The following is a 25,191-nucleotide window of genomic DNA, read 5'->3' as shown; positions in this document are numbered from 1 at the left end:
TTGAAGTTAAAAGAAAAAAAAAAGTGTTGATGGAAATGAAAGGGATGAGCAGCGTTGATGGAAGAGATGCTCCTGAGCGCTCGATTGTCATACCACAGCAAGATCTGAAGTCCATCTCTTCAGGTTCTTAAAATGCCAGTCCGTTTCTTTCTGTATGACGTCCACATGCTTTTCTTCCCTGCGGTGCTCACACTCAGGTAGATGAGCACAGGAGTGTCCACACTTAGGTCTAAAACAGCAGAGAACCAGCTCTTTCTATAGGAAAGCCAGTTTTCTTTCTGGGGCCTCACCTATGAATAATGAGAGTTCCACCTTCCTTTGTAGACTCTTGCTAAGAGCATGGAACAAGACAGTACAGGTGCAAACAAATTACACTTGGGAAAGAAGCTTGCACCGTCTCTTGCCTCCGAGGGTTATGAAATCCCCGTTTGGATGATGGGGCTGCTGTGGTCAGGCCAGCATGACAAAGGTTGGCCTCCGGGATTCACTCCCCAGCCACTTTCCCACTGCATATCTCAGCATCCCAGCCCTCCTTTTCCAGCCACCCCCCGCCCTCCCCGCCGACTTTTGCCTCAGCTAGCTATGACATTCATGGCATGATTTTTTTTTTCAAAGTTTTGAGGGAGGAGATGTTTGGATCACTTTCATAAATAAAGACCTTGGTTTTTTGTTTTGTTTTGTTTTGAGTTAGGTGCTTGATTTTTGTTTTTAATTCCATGCCAGAGATTAACTAGTCTCTGTGAACCTGGGAAAAGAAAAGCATGATCTCTGCCCATCACATGCTTAAAGTCTGACTTACCAATGAAGATATCTATTCCAACGTCAGCTCGTTACAGTCGATCCTTCTGTGAATTGGAGGGTTTTGTTACAGTGGAAATTATGGTACGGATAAAAAATTAAATACATACTTGTGTTATTTTCCTGAACGAAAATTTGAATGGTGAGCATCTTATTTATCTTTGAGCATTGGAAAATGAAATTTACTTTCACCCCCAGTGTTTTGAGCATCATATCGCAAATAACAAACAAGATTAACATCACAAGGGGTCAGCTTCCATTCCATTGTGCAGCATCGTGAGCTGTGAAATTTGATATTATTTTGACTTGTATGGTCATTGTAGAATGACAGAGAGAAATGGATTAAGTTGAAATAGAAGGATACACCGCAGCGCACACAGACTGCCCAGTGCAGGTGGAGGTCTTTGGGCCAAGAATGGGACCCCTGAGTGCTGTCCCTACAGATCAGAATTTTATAAATAAAACTTTCCTTCATACTGCACTTTAGGGTTCTTTCAAGTGTCTGCATAGATGAAGAGGCCACCTCCCCGGGAAGAGTTGCAAAACCGGATCAGGGAGCTAGAGGCTCACAACACCTGTGGATTTCAGTGCTTCTCAGCTTTCCTTGCCTTGAAAAGATGCTGCTTTTGTCCTCAGTGTGAAGTTTGAAATACACCCTGCCCCCCACTCTCAGCTCTCAGATTTGGAACCCTGTAATGGTCTGAATTGTAGAGCCTGCTTTTAGGCACCTCTTCTTTTCCTTGAATACATCAGTTTCATGTTGCAGATGATATTTGTTTTTAGAAAAGTGTGAAAGAAGGGGCACCTGTGAAAATAGACAATTGTCCCAGCACCCATACAGCAGAAAATGCCAATGAAAGCCTCCAATTACTACCTTATTTCTTGGAGCTTTAAAGCCACTGAGAAGATAGTGGTGCATTTACTTGAAGTTTTAAGGTAATTACTTGTTCCTCCAAGCGTGGTGTCTGGTAACCTAATTCTGTATCAGCCTGACACCCTATAGTGACACCCCACTATCTCTCTGGTTTCAGAATAAGTTTGGGCAGAAACTTGTTCTGATATGAAAGTGCAAAAGGGGGCAGTAAAGTGCTATCCACAAAAACAGAAAAATTGTTTCCCCCAGTATTTCTTATGGTCGATATTACCTGAGTCTTTCTTGGGCCCCAGTTTTATTCATTTATGACAAACTCCTCTGTTTGGGGCATTTGGAGTTGATCTTATTAAGCCATGGCAGCAATCTAACATAAAACGGAAGTAAGGCAAGCCCAGATATCCTGCCTGTTGATGAAATATGCCATCAAATTCACATACTCGTGAATTTAAGTCATTTTTTTTTTCTGGGGGATTTATGTTCCCAAGTGTACAGAGCATTTCTGAAAGGAATGTCGGGCTTCTGTGTTAATGCTGTGTTAGCTCCACATAGAGCTGGAAGGCCCCGAGTGCGTGGGGAGGTTATGGGGTCAAGGCTTTGGGCTCATCCCTAGCGGCGAGCATCTTTTGTCAGGAAGGAGCGGGGAAGATGAGCCTCGGTGACAGCAAAGCAGCAGTGGCTTGTCCTCATCAGACGAACCAGTTTACAAACTGACTGCTCTTCCTCCACAGCCTGTGACATTTAATTAAAACTAAAAGCATTTTCTGGGAAAAGTGCATGTTTTCCAAAATGTGGTAAACTCGAAGTGTACTTAATACACAACTCTGGTTTGAGAATAAACCTATTCTGTGGTATGATTTGGGGTGTGCCAACTGCTAGGGTAATAAACTTGTTCCTAAAGCTGGGATTCAGTGTCGCTGAAATGTTAGCCAACTCCCAGATCTGTGCAGTTGAATGATTAAGCATAAACTGTACCCCACATTTTTCATCTATTTAAACTAGTTGTGTGTTACTACAGCTTTTGTAGACTCAAGAATTGATTGTCAAATAGACCACAATTCAGAGAAGAAGAATTTTATTTAGTTGTATTCTCAGAAAATACGTCACAAAACAGTTAAAAAAGTCTACAGGCCTTGAATATTCTGTTTAAACCAGAGTGACGAAAGATTGCTCAAGAGCACGATGGTTTGTTCTTTGAAACTGTACATTGAAACGGAATGTTCCAGTCTGATCGCAAAAGCATTTGATGTTTATTGCAGAAAATTACGAAAAATACAGAAAGCTAAAAATTACCCCAAGTCCACCATCCAGTAGCCCAAAGCAGACGCAGATAAAGGCCCTGTGTTTGACCAAATCTGTGTCTGTATCGCCAGCAAAATGAGCAGAAGAACACACCACCTACTGTGTATGTGTGTATATTTTCAACTGAACTTAGCCATTTACTTAAAATAATCATGTAGTCTAATGATGTAGTTTTGAAACGAAAGGAAAAATCAGTTCTCCATGGAAAAGTAAAGTCTGTTCACTCAGACATTGAATCTTCTTTTGCTTAGCAGAGGGAGAAGAGTCATCATCTGTAGGTCTCTTTCCCCCTACTTTGCACATTGGCAGGATTTGCATTGGTCCTGTTACGTGAGTAAGATGGTCCTGTTTCTCAGGCGGATGATAACTGCCATAAGTATGCAGAAAGATTAGACATTTAAATAGATGTTACAGTTGTACGTGTACAACGGTACACAGAAATGGCTCTGGATCTGAGCTGACACTCTTTAAATGAGAAGCACTGTGATCCTGTCTGTCTGGAGGGGGTTTACGTGACCCAGTTATTTGTTTGGACAGAGAAAGTGGTCATTCCTGTCTGCATCCTTTCATTCTGATCTCTTTCATTCTGTGCCAGTTGGATATATTTGCACTTGGCTACAATATATTGATTTGCCCTTGTTTATATGGTAGTTTGGCATAGCCTTCCATTATATATCGCCACGTAGTATTTCCCTCAGGAGAACAAGGCCTTCTTACTTCAAATCTCCTTTCACAGACTCTTTCAGCATCAAGGGACCATAGTGATTTGGCTGTTCTTCTAGGTTCACCTACATGTTTTTGGCAACCTTGAAGACAAGTGTAAGAACTCATTGCACGTTTGTCCTGAGGTGCGTGTGTTATGATCAGGTGCAGATGCAGCAGCGGGAAGGGGAAAAAAGAGAAGCAGGGAAAACGGGGCATCCATGGGGGGATGGGGAGAGCAGCTGTGGCTCCACTACCCAGCGGGCCCCGAGCATCTCAGCTCCCTGCTCCCGTGGATCTTGCTGTTCCATCGGGCCAGGTTCAGAAGTCAATCAAGCAACCATTGCCCCCATCTGATTTACCCTGTGACACCTGGGGATGCGATGCTGGTTGACAGAAGGGTCCAGACTTGAGATCAAAACATGTGATGTTCTGATCAGTCAGACAGCTGTGTGTCGTGACCCCTGAACTCTTAAGTGGCAGGTTTGGGCTTTAAATGCATATTATGCTAGTTTTTTAAACGAGCATGTGTTCCTAGAGTGGGTTAAAACATTAAAGAATATTGTGTCGCCAGGGAACTCTAGTCAATATCCTGTGATAAACCAAAATGGAAAAGAATCTGGAAAAGAATTTGTATGTATGTATAACTGGATCACTTTGCTGTACAGCAGAAATGAACACATGGTAAATCAACTCCAACAAAGTAGATTTTAAAAAAAGAATGTTGTGTCACATATGGCTGTATTATTTCAGAAGTTCCTACAATGAAGTATAAATGTCTGATTGAGATTATTAGAGATCTAATTTAGATTATTAAAGTTTAAAGTCTAATGTGTGTTATTAGATCGATTCCCTGTGGAAGTATTAGAATCTAGTTTGGTGAATAACTTTTAAAAACTTGGATTCAGGTTGATAGGTAATCGGAAGGTAAAAACAGATTCTAATATCAAATCATTTCATTTCAGGGACTTCCCTGGCGGTCCAGTGGTTAGGACTCTGAGCTTCCACTGCAGAGGGTGTGCAGGTTCAATCCCTGGTCGGGGAACTAAGATCCTGCCTGCCACATGGTGTGGCCAGAAAAACCCATAAAAAACAAAAAACAATCACTTCATTTCGGGCAGGGAAACTTTGGAAACCCTACTCAGAGTTTCCATTTTATTCCATGTTATACTGTCTCTGGATTTAGTTCAGAGTCATCACGTCTTATTGTCTTGCTTGGGAATGATTCACTGGGAAAAACCATAGGAGTTGCCTATTTCTGCTCAGCACACCCCACTGCTGTGGCATCCCAGGGAAACCCTCCAGGGAGAGACACAAAACCACAGCACCAATGCCCAGGAAGCAGTCCTGACCCCAGACTCTCTTGATGGGGAGGAAGATGCAGCTTCCCCGTCCCAGGAGCACAGCAGGGTGACTTGCTCAGACTTTGAGTACGTGGCCCAGAAAGAGATCTGGCCTCCTGTGTTCGCTCTCCTGTATAAGACAGAAGCACTGTGAGTCTCCTTTGTTTTTTGTTTTGAATTAAAAACCATCAGATACTATTAAAGAAGACTTCTGACCACTTTTTTGTTTTTTGGATATGGTTTAACAGAAACAACCTCACCTCTGTGGTATGGGTTACAAACATGGGGATTTTCCTCTAGGTGTCTTTGGCCACAAAAATGGACATTATCTCGTCATACAAAAAGAAATCTGCACTTCATATTTACTAGGCAGAGTCAGTGTAGTAATTTAAAATTAGCTAGTTGTCACCACCCTAATTATTCTTAAAAAAAAAATAGAAAAACATTTCCAAAGTCAATAATAAGACAAGTCTTGTTGACTGTTACCAAGTATTCAGGGCATAGATGTGCTATGTGGTCCGACTTGTTAAAGTCTCCGAGCAATCCTGAGGTAACAAAATCCAAATATAAGTGACCTGGCTTCAAAAACAGAACTCTGTGGTTACTGGCTTGATTATAACCTATAGGATGCATTGCTTTCCAGTTGAAAATGATATTACTAAAAAATTCACCCCGTTTCCTTTCCATGTACATTCTGCAATTCTCATGAATCATCTGGATCCATCTGTAATATTACACTTAAAACACAAGTTCCATGTGTGGTAAGTTTCTTCCTCACCCTTTGGCCTTTGGCTTCCCAGGACATGGCAGGGGTAGCCGATGGCCGCCCTTGTGCTGGACAAGAAGGTGGATCCATCTGGCTGCCGAGTAACCTGATCTCTGAAGCCTGGGCAGATGCCTGCATGTGGATGGACTTTCTCTTAATTTCCCTTAACTTCATGGCTTGTCTATGAAAAGCTCAATTTTTAGAAAAAGCTGCATTTCCCCAAACCAGATTTATGCTTTAATGTGATGCAGCGAGAGGTGAGAAGTGTGCAGGCAAAGGGGTTTTTCCTGTCGCATCTCACCTTTGGCCTGGAGTGTCTTCATCTGGTTTGCGTGTCAAGCACGTGTACAGGGACTGAATGAAGACAGTGGTGGAAGGTGCTTTGATCAGTGTTTAGCGAAGAGTAAGTGCTCAGGGCTTCCCTGGTGGCGCAGTGGTTGAGAGTCCGCCTGCCGATGCAGGGGATACGGGTCCGTGCCCCGGTCCGGGAAGATCCCACATGCCGCGGAGCGGCTGGGTCCGTGAGCCATGGTCGCTGAGCCTGCACGTCCGGAGCCTGTGCTCCGCGGCGGGAGAGGCCACAGCAGTGGGAGGCCCGCGCACCACAAAAAAAAAAAAAAAAAAGGATAAGTGCTCAAAAGCAGCAGTGCTTCTGTTATTAGTGCGTCTGGAGGTGGTGAATTGCCTTGCATTTTAACTAGGAAGGGATTCCAGAAAACTGCCAATATTCTTAAATCCTGAGAGAACAGGTCCAAAACTCCATCCACAGTGCTCCTTGCCGTCCAGAAGCACCATCATACCGGAGGTGATCCCGCTCTGCTCTCAGCAACCCCCATCCCAACTCGAGCTCATCCTATCTTCAGAATTCCTTCCGTGCCTGTGATCTGCAAATATCAATAGTTTGTGGCACTAAATTTGACTTAAATTTATTGTGTGTATCTTAGCTGCCATTTGTTCTTTCATATTTTAAGCATCTACCAGATGTCAGACCTTGGGCATTCAGTATTGAGTCAGCCACACGTGGGACCTGCCTGCCCTCAGGAAGCTAGACTGTAAAGTCCTGACGATCCAGATCCTAGTTTTCTGTCACTCAGAGCATCTGGTGTGGAGGTGCCTTAGTTGTTACACTCACGTTACTCTGTTTGCTCCCATGTTGTGAAGCACATGGCTGGACCTGGAGGGTATCATGCTTAGTGAAATAAGTCAGACAGAGGCAGATGCTGTATGTAATCACTTATATGTGGAATCTAAAAAACAAAGCAAACGCGTGAATGTAAGAAAAAAGAAAAGGGCTCACGGATATAGAGAACAAACTAGTGGTTACAGTGGGGGGAGGGGGGAGGGGCAAGATCAGGGCAGGGGATTAAGAGGTGCAACTATTATGTATAAAATAAGCTGCAAGGATATATTGTACAGCACAAGGCATATAACCAATATTTTATAATAACTATTATATATAATATAATCAATTATATGTATAATTAATTATATAACAATTGATATTAATATATTATATATAATTGATTATTATATATAATAATAATTATTATTATTATTTAAATGGAGAACTTTAAAATTTTTGAATCATTGTGTTGTACACCTAAAACTAATGTAGTACCGTAAATCAGCTATATCTCAATTAAAAAAACTGTGAAGGCCCCAGGGGAGCAAAGAGACTTCTGGGCTTGATGTACTTAGGGATAACGTAAGAAACTTATGATTTGGGCTCTCAGCTCAACCACAGTCTTTGTCTACTGAGAAACCATAATGTCAGCAATTAAAGAGACTGGTGTGCTAACCAGCTTGTATATCTGTATACCTATATACGCTTAAAAAGTAAACCACTAAAGCACTCAAATATTGGGTTCTTTTATATGGATTTAAATAAGGAAGCAAAAAAATTTTTTTTTTAGTTATCTATTTTACAGCTATCAGTGTATATATGTCAACCCCAATCTCCCAATTGATCCCACCCCCACTTTCCCCCCTTGGTGTCCATACGTTTGTTCTCGTGAAACCATTTTTCACGGTGAAGGAGCAAATCCTTGCCTAACTTTTTGCCACAGTGTCTTCTGAAAAGTGAACTAATGCTTTTTAAAGCATTAGGAATAGTGGGATTTATCAGGATTCACTTTTTATGAGTGTATCAAATACGCTATTGAAATGGAGATTCCTCCCTTTCTCTTTTATTTTGAAAAGCCATCCCATGGGTTAACCCCTCTGGCATACATTGCTCCCCTGTCACTGACCGTTAAAGCTTTTTGCGTGATCACTACCTTCTGAAAATACAGACTGAAGTGCAGAGATCCTTGTAGCCAAACCAGCCCATGTGTCCTCTGTTCTTGACTTGACCCCATCAGCCCCAGCAAAAACTAGAACTTGGATTTGGTGAGTGAAGAGAGAGTCATGAGGTTCTCACATGGGCAGGGAGGAAATCAACAGTGAGTCTTTGGTTAAGCAGGAAAAAATAATCTTTGTGAAGGAGACGGGATCTTGGGAGCATTTTGAATGAAGAGTCTGGTGAGCCGAGCTTCAGACATAGGTGTGATGTGGGAGAATTCTAAGATGTGCAAAGACAATACACAGCTTGGGGGTGAGGGCAGGTCTGATGCATTCTCTTAAAGGAATTGAATGGATGGACAAGAGGATGGATCCATCTGGCTGCTCAGGATCCTGACGTCTGAAGCCTGGGTGGGCCCCCCGGGGAGGTGGTCCAGGGTCAAAGTCCCTCAGTGTGGAGATCCGAGCTGAGAAGAGGCAGGTACTGGTGTCCAGGCTGCAGACTTCTGTTGTGATTCAGAAATACTTTTCACTACAGCTAACATGGTGCTTGCTCTTTGCCGGCTGGTAAAGAAGCCGGTTTAGGAGAGAAGATGTTTGGAATGGGGGTGGGAAACCCCAGGCAGGAGCTGGCCTCTGGTTCTTGGGTGCAGTGAAGATTTCCTAAGAAGGTCGAGGAATAAGACATGAGGAGAAGGATGCGTCAGGAAGGTGAGCCGTGTAGCACTCACCATAGCTAGTTTATATCGACTGCCAGGCACTTTGCCCCTGCTTCCCAAGCCCAGCAGAATCACTGGGGCACCGGGGTGTGGGGCAAAGACTAAAAAGCCTCAGATATTCAGATTCAGTCCTTCAGTCTGTTCATCAGAAACCAGAGCTGTGTTTCAACCACAAAGATGATGGAGACCACTGGCCTTTTGGGGGGCAGGGAGAAAACCCTGGTGGCCTTCAGTCCCCTGGAGTTGAATTTCCCATGCGCCTCCCCAGAAAACTGCAGAAATGGCCAAGATGTTCACAGAGAGGCTCTTACTAAGTGGTGATCTACATTTGTCAACAGTTCTAGATAATTCTATAAGGGTGCGCACATGATGGTCTGAAATTTGTCATTGTTACAAAAAATAGTCATTTTGAGTGCTACTTCACAGAAAGAATTTGTTAGGTGATTCTCATTCACTTTACTTTTTCAACTTTTTTTTTAAAAAATAAATGTCATATATCCTTGCTTTAGCAAGCTCAGTTTAAAAAAAAATAAGAAAGGGGGCCGCCCTCCCTTTGGGATTGTAAAAGAACACATTCCCAAGGAAGAGTGACAAGCCACTGTGTTCAACATGTATTTTTTTCCCCTGCCATAAAGAGTATTGGTTTTTAATATAAATCTGTAATGTAATTTCTGTTATGTTCTATGATGCTTCATAATCAACCTCATGCACTTTTCAGAAAAATTAATACTGTTCATTAGCATTCATCATCATCTGTTCCCTCAGTATCAATTTGAAATTGGCAATGCCCGTCATCCTGGTTTTCTCTCTCTCTCTCCCTCCCTCTCTCTCTCTTCTCTCTCTCCCCCCACACCCAGTGTCTCTCTGTCTGTCTCTCACCCTGTGTCTGTGTCTGTCTGTCTCTCTTCCTCCCTCCCTCCCTCTCTCTCTCTCTCTTGCTCCCCCCCCACCATGTCTGTCTTTCTGTCTGTCTGTCTCTCCCTCTCCCTCTCTCTCTCTCTCACTCCCTCCCTCCCTCCCTCTCTCTCTGTGAATTATGACCCATTCATCGTCATGGCTGGTGGGCTTCCCTGGTTCAATAAGAGGTTGGATTGGAAGGACTCAGACGTGATGCTTTGTTCTCCGGCTTTAATATTTTAATGAGCCTGCAGGCTTGGCTCCTTCGGAAGGAACAAGATGAGATTTCTCAGTGTGTTTTTAGTGTTAGCACTTGTAGAAGAATGTTCATTACGAAGCTCTTGTTTCAGTTTCTCCGAGAAACTCCCCGTTAGGGAAGATCTTTCAGCAGCATGGCTGGGAAAAAAGAGAAAGGGGAGGAGGGCGCTGTGAACTGTAAGCGTTAAGGGGATAGTGTATCAGTAGTTTGGGTTCTAAAGATTTGCTTCTAAGAATTAATTGGAGCAAATACATCTCAAGGGAGGGGGGAAAGGGTTTGTGGGGCAAGGACAGGGACAGTAGTTGCTGTCTTCCCGAGTCGGGGACTTTTCATCTTGCAGCTGAATCAGTACTCCAACTAATTATTTCTGGTTATCTTTTATGGGTTTGTAAGATGTTTCTTTTGTTCAGGGTGATAAAAAAAACCCATTATTTCATCAGTGACTGACTAATTATGATAAGTAATTTGAAACATTCTTGATGAAACTTGTCTGTTAATTAGCATCAACAGCAAATGGAAACTAACAGAACAACAGAGTCTTAGTGCATCCACTGTTCCCTGGAATTGCTGCCCTCTTTCTGTGGCATGCCCAATAAACTGAGGCTGCCAGTGGTTAAAAAATAACGAACAGATGGGAAGGTCTGAGTCACCACCAAGGAAAAGTCATTGTGAAGTTACACAAAGGAGCACAGAAATATTACAAGCGAGGGGGTGGTAAAGAAATGTCAGTAGGTTGACTTGATCCTACTGGGTAAAGTCAGGAGTGTGGTTTCTTTCTTTTTCTTTTCCTTTTTCTTTAAAGCTTAACTCCTAAATACATTCATCCCATGCCGATCTGAACTCAGAGATGTTTGGTCAATAAAAGTGTGGCTCTATAAAATTGTAGTTTGGAATTCTTGATGTTGTCTGGCTATATTGTCCTTATCATTAATACTGTTATTTTTTTTATCAACTCAATGGCGCCTTTTTTTTATGCTTTTAGATTTCTACCTGGACAAGGACTGGTACTATACCCACAGATAGGAGACAAATTGGATATTATTTGCCCCAAAGTGGACTCTAAAACTGTTGGCCAGTATGAATATTATAAAGTTTATATGGTGGATAAAGACCAAGCAGACAGATGCACTATTAAGAAGGAAAATACCCCTCTCCTCAACTGTGCCAGACCAGATCAAGATGTAAAATTCACTATCAAGTTCCAAGAATTCAGCCCTAACCTCTGGGGTCTAGAATTTCAGAAGAACAGAGATTATTACATTATATGTAAGTATAATTCTATTCGTTTATTTTATAGAAATTAGGATAAGCTAAATAGGTTTGTATCAATTTTTGTTTCCTTAAAATTATTACTGTGGCAAATAATTTGGTGGGAATCTTTGCTGAAAAGTTTTTTAAAGAAGCCTTAATTGAATGAGGGACCCCTGTCCTAGTACTTCTCATTAACATAAATACCCAAAGAGAAAAAGCCTCCTAGAGTTTTTGTAGTATTGAAATAAGTGGATATATATGAATATATTCAGCATCTCTACTGACAAAACCATTTTTAAGAACCATTGGTGAGATTTTGATAGGTGAATCTTGTGCAATGACTTTTCTCTTCATCCATCCATTCATCCATCCATCCATCCATCCATCCATCCACGCGTCCATCCACTCACTCATTCATTTAGTATTTACTCTGTGCCAGAAACTGCATAAATGCTAGGGGTTCAACAGTGAACAAGATGGTAAAATGGTACCCATTCCTCATGGAGCTTGTAGGTTCCAAGAATGGGAGTTACAGGCAACCCACACTAGTACATGGGTGCATTAAAACCAGGTTTGGAAGAATAAGAAAAAACTTGGGTTTGTTCGATGAATTACTTTTTTATCTACCTATACAATAATTTGACACATTGTTTTAGGAACAGATACTGTGTATCCTTTGGGTCCTATCTGAGCTACTGTTCACTCCCGAGGCTGTGAAATCTGATGAAACACGTGCCTACTAGGTGCAGGTCACGAGCCGGCACAGAGTTAGGATTGTTCCAGGCCCAGGGTCTGTCAGAGTGCAGTCTGGGTGACTAGGATAGCTGTTCACATCAGGCAAGCAGTGAAATGGTTTTTCTTGGTTTCTTTGGTGGGAGTCTGCACTCACTCGTCAGGATAAGCTCCAGGTCGTCAGAGGTACTGAGCTGCTGTGTGCTGGGTGTGCTCTCCTGTCTCTGGGTGATCAGGTTGAAACTCTGGCTTCCTCTACTTCCTAGCTGCTCTTGAGAGTGCAAAATCAATAATTCATTGACTACTTATTAAATACTCAGCAATATACTATCTTCTGTTTTTTATTGCACTCATTAGTAATTAAAACAAAGATGGTCATAGCCATCTAATCCTTGTTCTTTGCTGTGAATCTGAAATGCCACAGAGGCTGAAAACGTAGTTTTAAACCAACGTGATGCACAGAGAGTGGCTTAGTGAGAATAAGTAACAAAAAGAGGAAGTGGTGAATTATAGATTTAGAAGCACAATGATCATAAAATGAAAATAAAAGCATTTTGAGGGATGGAACAAGCAGATGGGGTGGTAAAGTGTATGAAGTAAGAGGGAAATCTTTGAAAATATAAAATAGTCATTAGGCAAAACAAATGGAAACCTTAAGCTTTTGGAAGTCCAACAGTGTCTTTTTTAAAAAAAAAAAGTCTTTTTAAGTAGGACTGTTTACCAGGATGCTAATGTTTTTAGCATAGCATTTATAGGGAACTGAAACCCACCCTACTGAATTCATGAAGCAGGTTAAGACCCCTGAATAGGGTGGGAAAAAGGACGAGGGGGTGCCTGAAGATAGATGTTCCTCAGAGTGAAATATGTCTCTAAAGCTGCACCTGCAGCCCTAGCTGCCGACTGGCTCTTCAGGGAGGTAAGCCACCAGACCCGGAAAAGCACGTGGTAGCCCGGGATAAAAAGAATTGTTCTTAAAATAGAGATGAGGGTTTCAAATTTGAATGTCGCTGGTTGGGTGGTTGTTACAGGCTGGGTGGGGAAGGGCCCAGGGCTCAGAGGGCGGCTGGGAGCCCAGGGAGACTCAGAGCACAGAGTTGAAAGACTTGCGCCACGTCACAGACATAGGAAGACACTTCAGATACTTCGGGAAACGCAGGCCCCATTTCCCACCCATCCTCCAGCAAAGCCAATGGATGGACAGCTTTCCCTGGAAAGGAAAAGAAGGATGAGAAGCATACCTCTCAAAAAGAGTTGAAAAAGTCAATGTTGACTTTCCACTGCTTCTTCGAGAATCACAAGGCACCCCGACAATTAAGAGATATTTTCCACAGCCAGTGATCACTCACACATACACACAGAGTCACACTCCACTTAAAACAGTACTGCACTAGGTGGCATGATGGAACACTGCCCTTAACACTGCAAATCACCACTTCAACTTTGGGAGAGTTAACAATGTTGGTATTTTTGAGTTGCTACAAAGTATATTACATGTGTTTAACTCCAAATCTTCCCGTCTAGCTAGTAAGCACCTTCATAACCAAGAGTATTAGTATGAACAGCATTGTTATTGTGTCCTGGTTTCTTTCCATAGGAGGGAAGAAGAGAAATGATAGTTTGGGGCAGTGCTTCCTCACCCCAGAGGGGAACAGTCCAAGTTGCCAATGGACTGAATTGGCATTGGTGGTGTTCGGTCATTGCCTAGATTAACTGATTCCAGGAGCACTGGGCCAGGAGCCCAGAGACCTGGGTTCTAGTCCTGCTGTGTGAGCTTAACGAGAAAGTCACTTCATTTCTTTGAATTTTGATTTCTTCTCTAGAAACTGCTTTTACTGTCGTTGTTGTTTGCTGGCTAATGATGGAAGTCTCTAGTTCCAAACCATCTTATGGTCAGACATACACATCCAGTATGGGATCTCTCGTCAGGGTGGCTCTTCTCCAACTGAATGGACAGGATCTGCTGTAAACTCTTAAAAGACACTGAATTTGATTTGTAGTGTTACCAGGTTTAAAATACAGGCATCACACTTTTTAAGTTTTAGAAGTCAACATTAATTTTCAATCGGGAGTGTATTTTTAAACCTACCGAGTATCCACTAAATTCCCCTAGGAAATGACACGACAGAATGATATGCATCCTCATTAGTTTTTCTCCTAGATGATTATTTGCTTTGACATGTGGCAAAATGATATATATGGGTTTTCTTAATGTTGAGAATTGACTTTTTCAAGTGACCCGTTTCAGTCATTAGACTTGGGTTTAATTTGCATAATGAAATCTCCTAATATTAAATGATCCAAAGGTGGGGATGTTACGACCATTTGGTCTGTTTTTCATTACATTCAGATTCTTAATTGCCTTAAAATGAAAGTAAACATTTTATATAACCTACAGTTATTTTGATCATGTCTTTGAAAAAATTTTTTAAGTTTATAAAATAACTATCTGTTCTGAAGTGGCCCATTGTCAAGGGAAGCTCTGTCTTAAAAACACACCAGTTAATACAAGGCAAGCATTCCTAACTGTGTTCTCAGCCTTCATTCATAATTGCATCAAAAACTTTTCTTGTAGACACTTTCTGTGCTTGGTTTCCAGTTTCTTTTTAGAAGTGATATCCCGGAGCTGAATGAGTCAGAAATTCTGGTGTGGAGGCCCTTTGCAGTATCTACCCTTACGAAGGTTCCATGGGTTGGTCATCCAGCCTCAGCATAAAACCTTGCAAAATACCTACAAAGAGGTTGTCATCACACTACCAAAATCATGTGAGTCAGAGATGGATGAAAATGAATGCCACTGTGTGGATACTTTTTAAGTGAACCATGGGCACAGCCCAGCTGTTAGAAAGAACACCTTATGCCCGAGGCACCTCCCAATTTAGCTTTGTGTGTTTTTTTACATTATTTTACCTCAAATCTGTAGCCAAGACATGGATTTGTGGAATAGTCTAAAAGTCATCATTTCTAATGATTGTTTGATTAAACATTGCTCTGATACTACACCCTGCTGTGTTCACAGTGGTCCTTCCAAAAGCCACTCCTTGCTTTCCTTGCCTGGGAAAGTCTTCCTTGAGAAACACTGAATGAATTTGAATGAGTAACCATTTCTTAGGCCCTTCACTGGTTTCATTCTCCAAAGCAATTCTTAAAAAAAAATTTTATCAGAGCATATAAAATTAGGAAACTCCTCAGTCAGCTTTGCTGTTTTTTAGACATAAACTCCACTTCTGAGCAAAAATGCAAAATAAATTAAAATGCTTGCACACAAATATAAGAAAACACTATTCTTAAAGAATCAAAACAGAAGAACAGCAGATTCCATTCCTGTATTTTTGTTGACTGTTTTCCTTTTTTTGTTTGTGTTTTTCTTTTCTGTTTTTGATTTACTTATTTCTGGGAGTAAGTGTAGCAAGTAGCACTAAAATATACTGAATGTACTGTAAGCCCTCTCCCTAGCAAAGTTGTTATGGGAGGTTTCAAATGTACTTTTACATATAGATATCTTTTATTTTTTTTAATTATTATTTTTTTATTTATTTCTTTTTGGCTGCGTTGGGTCTTCATTGCTGCGCGCGAGCTTTCTCTAGTTGTGGTGAGTGGAGGCTACTCTTTGTTGCAGTGCGTGGGCTTCTCATTGCGGTGGCTTCTCTTGTTGCGGAGCACAGGCTCCAGACGTGCAGGCTCAGTAGTTGTGGCACACGGGCTTAGTTGCTCCGCGGCATGTGGGATCTTCCCAGACCAGGGCTCAAACCCGTGTCCCCTGCGATGGCAGGTGGATTCTTAACCACTGCGCCACCAGGGAAGCCCTAGATTTATTTTAGAATATATGTGTGGCCTCTGTAACGTGATTATGTGCTTTGATTGCTGAATTATTTATATGATAAAGGCAGCAAAATCTACATTTCCGTCACTAAACATCTTCAAGTTCAAGGATGTGACAACATCAGCCTGTCACTTATCTGACTTTGGGGTGGGGATTTATGTTTGATACCTTGCATACCATTGGTGAATTCAAGCATTTAAACACATTTTTGTTTTTAACCTACCACAGTTGGCTTTGTAATAGAATGGTCATCAGAATCTTGGGTGTTTGGAGGATACACACACACAGCACTTAGAACGACAGATAAACATGGTAGTTAGCTGAGAGTCCCAAGTCAGGCAGACCTGGCTTCTTGAATGCCCTTCGGCAAGTAACTTAGCCAGTCTGCCTCAGTCTCTTCATCTGTCAGCTGGGGATGATGTGCATTTAAATGGGGTGATGTATTTGGTGCTAGCTTCCATGGCTGGCACCAAATAAGGACAACTGAGGGTCTCTTTGTGGGGAGGCAAGGTGGGGGGCTGGTGTGAGACAGCCTTGTGCTCTCCTGCGAGCTGGCAGGCGGGGAAGATGGGCTCATAAACTGTCACTTATTTGAAACACCGTCCACAAAATGGAATTCCAGAGATTGTCCAAGTTTCAATAATGCTGCTGTAACTTAATTATAAGATCTTCCCTCTTTTTTGTCTTTTTGGAGTGTTACAAAAGTTCTTTTGTCCTTGGGCAAAAGAAATACGCATTTATGGATTTTTTTTGTTGGTGGAATTGCCCAAGCTTGTTAGCAGATCCTCCCTAAGACTCAAAAGAGACAGACTGGGAGGAGGGTTCTACACATATAATCATCCCCCACTTACCATCTCACCAGCCTTGCCAGGGCCTTTTTTTTTCTCTGTTCCTTGTTACACAAAGGAAAGGCTTATTTTTATTGATCATTTCAGCAGCATTCCAATGTAGTATAAATATTCTTTTAGAGAAAAAAGTACATGTCAGGGTTGCCTTGTCACTGAGACAAGCTGGGACACTACATCATTTCACTAGTCTGGTAATGAAAAGCATCATTTCCTTTTCTTTTTCTTTTTTTTTTGGCCGTGCCACGCAGCTTGTGGGATTTTAGTTCCCTGACCAGGGACTGAACCCGCACCCCCTGCAGTGGGAGCACGGAGTCTTAACCACTGGACCACCAGGGAAGTCCCCCGAATTTCTATTATTTTTTAACTTAACATAAAATCCTTTTCTGACCGTATTGAAGGCTCTCTCCTAGAGTATATCAGTAAGGCTCCTTGTTCAATTTAATATGAATACAGCTTAAATTCTTTATTCTTTAAGGAGTAAAATCTCAACTTCTGCTCAGTTGGAGCTTGTGCTGAGTAGCTTCTGGCTCGAGGGTCTGATGGAGTCATGGCCATTGGGATATTTATCCCGTATCTGTCAGGGTTTAGGAGGATTAGGCTATTGTAGATTGAGACTCTGTTCATATTCAACGGCGTCACCTAGGCAGTAGTGACAGCTTATCTCATTTAAAGCTAGACAGAGATTGCCGTGTGAGCACTATTCCTTATTCCCAAAATAACTCATGAACGGACAAGATGACTGGTTCTTAAAGCAATGGGGAGAGACTGAAAACCTCCTATGTAAAATAAGAGCAGATGAGAAATGAAGGCAATTCCTTGGAAAAAAAAGGATTATTTAGGAATTGCTCAGAATAAAACTGCCTTTACTGTTTCATAAAATACATCTCAATATCTCCAGCACCTGTATTTATAGCTTTTTCAAAGTTTACTTAGACTTGTAAATAACTGAACAGTCCTGGAGACTTCTTTGTACAAGCATGAGAATGAGTTTCTTTCTTAATAGCCTTTAAATATTTATCATGAAAATCAAAATTTAAAGCAAAATAAAGTACTTTAAGAAATAGCCAAGAGGCATTAGACAGACATGAAAAGATTACTTGGTGAAAACTTATTTATATAGTTTTTAAGAGTCCCACACTTGTTCCTAGCAGTCTGAAATCTCAGGCTGGGTGTTTGATCACTTAGAGGGAAGTGTTACGGCCTCACACACTCTTTGAGACTGTCACTTTACAGTCTCAAAGGACAGGTGACAGAGGAATTTTTATCACTGTGAGAAAACAGAACTTGGAAAGTGTGAGTATTTTAGTGCAGTTCACACAGCCATGAAATATCGGGGGCAAAACTCAAACCGGGTTGTCAGACCCTTAGACCAACGTCATTAGTTTATGACAGTGCCTCCTGGGTCACCAAGCATATACATGTATACAAAGCAAGAGGAAAGATAGTCTAGTCCAAAGCACACTATTTACAGAGTATGGTAAAGAGAGTACGAGTACATACACGTCACATACATAGCAACAGTAAAGAGAGCATATGTACATACACAGTGCATACATAACAATGCAAGGATGCCACTCGAACTGGATATCAGACAACTCTGTGTTTGTATCAGACGCGTTGGGCCAGAGGCCCTGTCCTTTATTGTAACGTATAACTAACTTCAGCCATGTGCCCCAAAGTTGACCTAAGAAATTCTACAGAGCAGTAGGAAAGGAGAAAGGGCCATTGGTTAACGGTGGGTGTAATGGCAATTTGTTAGGTCTCCTGAATTTTCTTTTTTCTTTTTAGAGCTACTATCAATCAATTCCATTTCTTCAGTAAGACTATGCTTTGTGTTTTATCGAGTACAGTTGACCCTTGAACAACACAGGTTTGAGCTGCTTGGGTCCACTTAGATGCAGGTTTTTTTCAGTAGTAAACAGTCCAGCACTGCACCATCTGCAGTTGGTTGAATCCGTGGATATGGAATAACCGCGGGGATGGAGGGCTGACTATAAATTGTACTTGGATTTTCGACTAGGTAGGGGTTGGTGCCCCTAACCCCCATGTTGTTCAAGGGTCAAATGTACTTTGAGCCCCTCAATGGGAAGTGGCTAAATAGTAAAATTAAAAATAATAAAAATCTCTCAAATGTACAAAAGAGGTAGTAAGAAACTTCAAATTTCCTTAGCCAAGTATACAAGTGCTACAGTTTGTGTGGATGGATGGGTGGATGAGTGGACAGGTGGGTGGATGGAGAGAGGGAGGGAGGGATGGATGGATGGGCAGACGGATGTATGGATGGATGGATGGATGGATGGGTAGATGGGTGGATGAGTGGATGAGTGGACAGGTGGATGGATGGAGGGAGGGAGGGAGGGAGGGATGGGCAGAGACGGATGGAAGGATGGATGGATGGATGGGCGGATGGGTGGATGGGTGGATGAGTGGATAAATGTATAGATGGATGGGTGGGCAGATGGATGGACAGGCAGAGCCTCTGTCAGAAGCATAACTGATCACTCACAGAGGAGCTAGGCTGTGTGTTGCTAAAAGACAGTCCTGCTTCGCAAATGGCTTTTTGCATTACTGGAGTATAACCCAGTTTCCTTGTTCCTGATGTTAAACCAGGAGATGAAGGTATTCTTTCATTGAAGCAAACATGTGGAAAATTGCTCTGGCTTCTTGGAGCATAGAACACGTCCCCTGAACGGAATTAGGTTCATGTGTAGGGCAAATTCAGACAGGGCACTTTACCGGGGTTACCACTGGTCTCTAGATGGTCAAAGCAAATAACATCATGTCCATCGAAGCTATTATGCCATCAGAGTGGTGCATTTTCTCATCTACAGTGTTATGTTCTAAACTGTCAGCAAACATTAATTCAGTCACTGGTGAAGCCCTACCACCCAGAGGTGAACTCTACCTCAGATGGAGGTTTTCCACTTCAGTGCCGCGGTCTCCCAATTACTGGGTCATTAATATCATTGCAGGCGATTAGTGACAGCAGACTGAGCACGAGGCTTCTGGGATGTGTGCCCTCCCCACTGTGAACTTTTCACTCTGACCCTTCGCTCTCTAAACATTTCCACATCTCCACAAAGATATTTCAAGGCTGAAGACCATCAAAAACTCGGGAGTGGGCTAGAAATTGTGTGCTAGAAATAATTCATGCAAACACATGTGTTTTCATGGCTCAGAATATTTTTATTAGATGTTATCACTATCTCTTGACCAGGAAATCTCATTTTCTTAAAAAATCAGAATGCTTAAGTAAAGCTAATACAGACAATAGGGAATTATGTTTTATCTTTAGAACTCTGACATCATTCTTTTTTTTTAACGTGCATTTGGTCATTATATGGAAGTGGTCATCTGGCCCCCTATTTTTAAAACATGATTCTTCTTTCTTAGTAGGTTTCAGCCCATATTAAGGTTGACTCTCATGTATAAAGGTAAATTATGCTTTAACCATTGACTATCACATTCTCACAATTCATTCTGAATCATTGTGACACTAAGATTAACTCCCTGAAAGCACGCTAGATGTAAAGCTTTTTTATGAAATCTTGTTGAAAATTTTTTTTTTGCCTAATGAGAGATTCTACCTGCATAAATCATCAAAACTTGTAGCAATAAAATTTTAGACTCAGAAAGGGATGCTTTCCCGCAACAGAATTTATGAAAAATCAAGACATCAAGGTGTTGCAAGCAATATTTTGAGGGGAAAGAAAGTAAGCCACTCGTAAATGATCTCGTGTGTTTAAGCATGCCTCTTGTAAAAGGAGGGGACAGGTGATTTATTACCAGGCCTATTTGATCTTTCTCAGGAAAGTGTCAGAGCACCCACTGAGCCTGGAAGGTATTTCTGTCACTGATGTATCCCTGCTATGTGTGCACATACTTGCACACACACATTTACCACCTGTTCTTTTCCACTCCGGTTGTATATAGTCAGTGGCTTTTCAGGGCTATCTCGTCAAAGATGACTGTGGCTCTTAGCATCTTCAGTGATTGTCACTACCTTAATTTTTGTATATACTTCTTAATGGTGAAGAAGTTTAAGGAGTAAGCTGTGGTGGAATTTCTTATGTTCTAGGGATGGTGTTTATCACCGTTCTCTCTATAGGCTGACCTCCCTCAATGTCCAAGTCTCGCATAACACGGGAGATAGGAAATATACTAACATATATTGGCACCTTTAGACTCAGTTCTTTGTAGTATCTTTGTATCTTCCCTCTTCCCAAAAGAGTGAAAGTGGCAAAGTAATATGTCATCCAATCTTTCAGTGAATACAGAAACAAAAGCAGTTTACAAAACTGTTTCAAGGTTGTTACATTTCTCAAAACTCTCATTTCTAAGCTGTCAGTAGAATATCCTATCATGGCTCATGGTGACCATTTAACATTGAGGAAATAAAATTATACCATTTGATTCGAGAACATCCATTTACACTGGATACTTGGTATCTTTACTCAAATTTTAATATGAGAGGAGGGGCTAAATTGTGACTCTGGTTTTTTAAAGCATTTTTCCAAATCGTTCTGTCTAGTGGAGAAACTAATTAATTGTGCTGTAAAGAAGTCACTGGGGCTAAGCTAGTTGTTACCTCTTAATGCCTGACTTACTGCTTTCAAATTTCAAAACACAACCAGAATGATGCAGGTTTAGTTCAGGTGATCCATCCCATTGTTCTGGAACACTGTTTCCTTGGGTGAAAAACACACACATCCTGTAACTTCCTTTGTATTTTTCTTTTGTCAAGTCGAGGCCATTTTAAGAAGAATCTATAAGACTTTTACTCTAAGATCAGGCATTCTGGGATAAACTGCCATATGTGTTGAAATACTGCTGAACTTTTCTTTTGATATTACACCAAGCAAAATAGTGAGGCCTTTGGAAAATCATGGTGGTATATTCTCATTTCTTTGACTATAAATCCACAGAGAAAAGCATATACAAAGGAAGAAGTTAGAAGAAGTGATTTTTTTCATCGTCCTTTCGGCACATTATACAGATGTTTTTGCTTCAGAAATTTTAATTAAAGAAAACGGCATTTATTTTTGGCAGTCAGGGGTTGTTGTCATTTCCATGGTTAGAATTTTTCTTCTAAGTTGGTATCTTAAAGGATAACCGTGATACCCAAGGCATTGAACTACACTGAGTTCTAGAAATTGAATTCCTGTCTCTTTAGTACATATTTTGAATGTGCATCATATATTTTGAATTTGAATTCCTGTCAGGGTGTGAAGTAGGGTAGATCTTAGCTTCCTGAGTTGTATATTCACATTAAGTAGTTATATTTTTATCAGCCTTCTGGTTTTCAACTTACATGTCTCAGTTAATTTTTTGTTTTTAGACACTCAAAAATTTGTCAGCCCTGTTAGAAGAAAACAGTAACCTAGTTCATGTGTCATATTTATTTTAATGTCATGGCTTTACTTTTCACATTTCCCACTTGGTTCTGCTTCTTTTATTTCCTAAGTTTGCCAGGTAATAGGCTTCTAGTTCTTCTAGTTCTTGAGTTGAGTTTCAGGAAACTGATATGTTGAAAGGCTGCCCTAAGAAATCAGAATTAGCAGGGCCAGCGTAGGATGACATGATGGACAATAGTGCCAAGAAGATGATAGAGGATTTTCATAAAATGCTCTTTGTTTCGTAATCAAATAAGAGCAAATTTTGTCATGTGCAGTTTATATGAACACAAAGTTTTCATTCTTACTAGAAAATTGAGCTCTCTCATTTTCCTGATCCTGTATGCTTATTATCTGTGTCTCTTTGGTGGACCTCTTTGATGAAGTTGATAAAAACTATTTGCTTTGGGGCTTCCCTAGTGGCGCAGTGGTTGAGAGTCTGCCTGCCGATGCAGGGGACGCGGGTTCATGCCCCGGTCCGGGAGGATCCCACATGCCATGGAGCGGCTGGGCCCGTGAGCCATGGCCGCTGAGCCTGCGCGTCCGGAGCCTGTGCTCCGCAACGGGAGAGGCCACAGCAGAGAGAGGGCCCGCGTACTGCAAAAAACAAAACTAAACAAAACAAAAAAACTATTTGCTTTGGAGTGTCCATCAAACCCCCACCCCCATCCCGGCCCCATCCCAGTAAGCCACATTTAGTATAGGGACTTCCCTGGCTGTCCAGTGGTTAAGACTCCGCACTTCCAACGCAGGGGGTGCGGGTTTGATCCCTGGTCGGGGAGCTAAGATCCCACATGCCGTGTCACACAGCCAAATAAATAAATAAACAAATAATTAAATTAATTAAATAGTATAAAATGTCCTCCATAGTATATTTTGATGTTTCATTCTTTCCATGATAACCTAAGAACATTCCTTCACAGGGATGCATTTACTCTGTAGAATTTTTTTCTGCTGCCCTCATGCCTAACCTCTTTGTGCATGGGACCCATATTTCGTCACACATCCAGCAGTTAATTCTCCATCTGACTACTGAAGTGATAGACTGAAATCAAAACAGCCAAGATCCAGGGCAGCAGCTTACCCCTCCTGGGATGCAGAGCAATAACAACCAAATGAAGACGCATTAAAATGCGATAGGACTTCCTCTCCGTGGGCACAGTCTAAAAAACAGAGCCAGAGATATTCCTGCCCTTTCGGTCTGCTTTGCCCACTGGTTCTCCTTTTTTCTACTCAGACAACCAACATACTGCAGATAAGTTCGTGTACAAATAAATGGGAACGCCCGGATGTTGGCGGAGTAGTTTTCGGATGTGAAGGGAACTTCTAGGCGTTGTGAACTCAGGGTACTTTTTGCTGAGCAATGATCTCCACCCACTTAAAATCAGGCCCTGGGGGAACAATCTAGTGATTTCAGTACACTCACTACATGCAGTTAGATCCCTGAAGCAAAAGCTTTTAAAAGCAGGCTATAAAATGCCCATGTATCTTTATTAAACCTCTTTTCTAACTAGCTATACTTTTCTAGTAATTTTTAATTTTATAAAGTCTATTTTTTCCCTGGGCCAAGGAAAAAAATAAGGTTGGGCACTAAAAGCTTAGATATAACAATGTTATTTTTTCTATCTCTAAATGATTAAATGCAGTTTCATCCATTTAGTACAGTAATACTGTGATTGTGGTGGCATTAGATGCTGCTGCTAGAGAGATGCAAAGAAAAACTAAGTAGAATGAGGTTAACCGTTTGTTTTTACTTTCTCCAAGTTAAAAATTCCCAATACATTCAAATCAACAATAAGAATAATTGCAAAACCGTCTCCTGAAATGGAAGTAGATTTTATTCCCAAGCATTAGCAATTTCTTGTTGTATTTCAAAGTCAGCTACTAAGGCTTTTAAAGCTTCTTGGTGACTGACTGTTGCAGCAGAAATCAGAATATTAATCTTGAGGCTTTATTGCAGAATTCGCTGCCAGTAAAGAGGCGCCATGAGGACAGAAGACTTTCAGCTGCGCCATTTCTCAAGGTGGTGAGGTGGGGAGGCAGCTCTAGAATTAGGCCCACGCTCTCTCCTCTCCATGTTAAGCAGATCGTGGGGAAGAGACATTAATTTTTACTAGGAGATCAAATATAAAGTAAGTTGAAGTTACTCTGAGTTATTTTATAATTGAACTTGCTATGAAGTTGACCCTCTGAAGTTTCCACTGGTGCTCACATCTTAAAACAGGGTTTTCCGAAATCGAGTTATTTGTAGTGAGGTGGATGGACTTAGAGCCTGTCATACAGAGTGAAGTAAGTCAGAAAGAGAAAACCAAATACCGTATGCTAACACATATGTATGTAATCTAAAAAAAAAAAAAAAATGGTTCTGATGAACCCAGGGGCAGGACAGGAATAAAGACGCAGATGTAGAGAATGGACTTGAGGACACGGGGAGGGGGAGGGGTAAGTTGGGACGAAGTGAGAGAGTGGCGTGGACATATATACACTACCAAACGTAAAATAGATGGCTAGTGGGAAGCAGCCGCATAGCACAGGGAGATCAGCTCGGTGCTTTGTGACCACCTAGAGGGGTGGGATAGGGAGGGTGGGAGGGAGATGCAAGAGGGAGGAGATATGGGGACATATGTATATGTATAGCTGATTCATTTTGTTATACAGCAGAAACTAACACACCATTGTAAAGCAATTATACTCCAAGAAAGATGTTTAAAACAGCAAAAACAAAAACCAGGGTTTTCCCTGACTGCTTACATCATACCTAACTTGGGGCAAAAATCTTTCATGGCAGAGCATCTAACCGTTTTTTTTTTTTTGGGGGGGGGGGCTGCACCACTCGGCTTGTGGGGATCTTAGTTCCCCAACCAAGGATCAAACCCCAGGCCCCAGCAGTGAGAGCACCGAGTCCTAACCACTGGACCGCCAGGGAATTTCCTCTGAATTTTAAAGTTTAGCCCCCTTTTAAACAGCCAAGTATTGGGAATGCTGTTTTGATGTTAGGAATGAATTTTTCAGTATCTTCCAGTAGCCTTTGCAACTTCCAAGTTGACTTAGAGGAGAAAGATGCAGAGTCCAGAATGTAGCAGAAGAACTCCTCACTCACAAAGTTCTGCCTCTTGGCCTGCCCTCCCCCTTCACCCTTCATCCTCCCCCATCCCAGCAGTGGCCTCAGCCTCCAAGAACTCAGCAAAGGCAGCATTTTCAGATTGCCTT

At 41.6% G+C, this 25,191-nt stretch overlaps 1 protein-coding gene across 1 annotated transcript in view; it reads left to right on the top strand.

The window, feature by feature from the left end:
- Window positions 1-25,191, top strand: part of EFNB2 (ephrin B2) — a 43,459-nt gene that overhangs the window by 11,938 nt on the left and 6,330 nt on the right. Inside the window, exon 2 of the mRNA XM_082602242.1 lies at window positions 10,920-11,203. Within this exon, the coding sequence (XP_082458368.1) occupies window positions 10,920-11,203 (284 nt within the window). The remainder of the gene's footprint in view (window positions 1-10,919; window positions 11,204-25,191) is intronic.

The sequence above is a fragment of the Mesoplodon mirus genome (assembly GCF_964341445.2).
Source record: "Mesoplodon mirus genome assembly, chromosome: 17".
Lineage (NCBI taxonomy): Eukaryota > Metazoa > Chordata > Mammalia > Artiodactyla > Ziphiidae > Mesoplodon > Mesoplodon mirus.
This window is presented reverse-complemented; position numbering and strand designations above follow the sequence as displayed.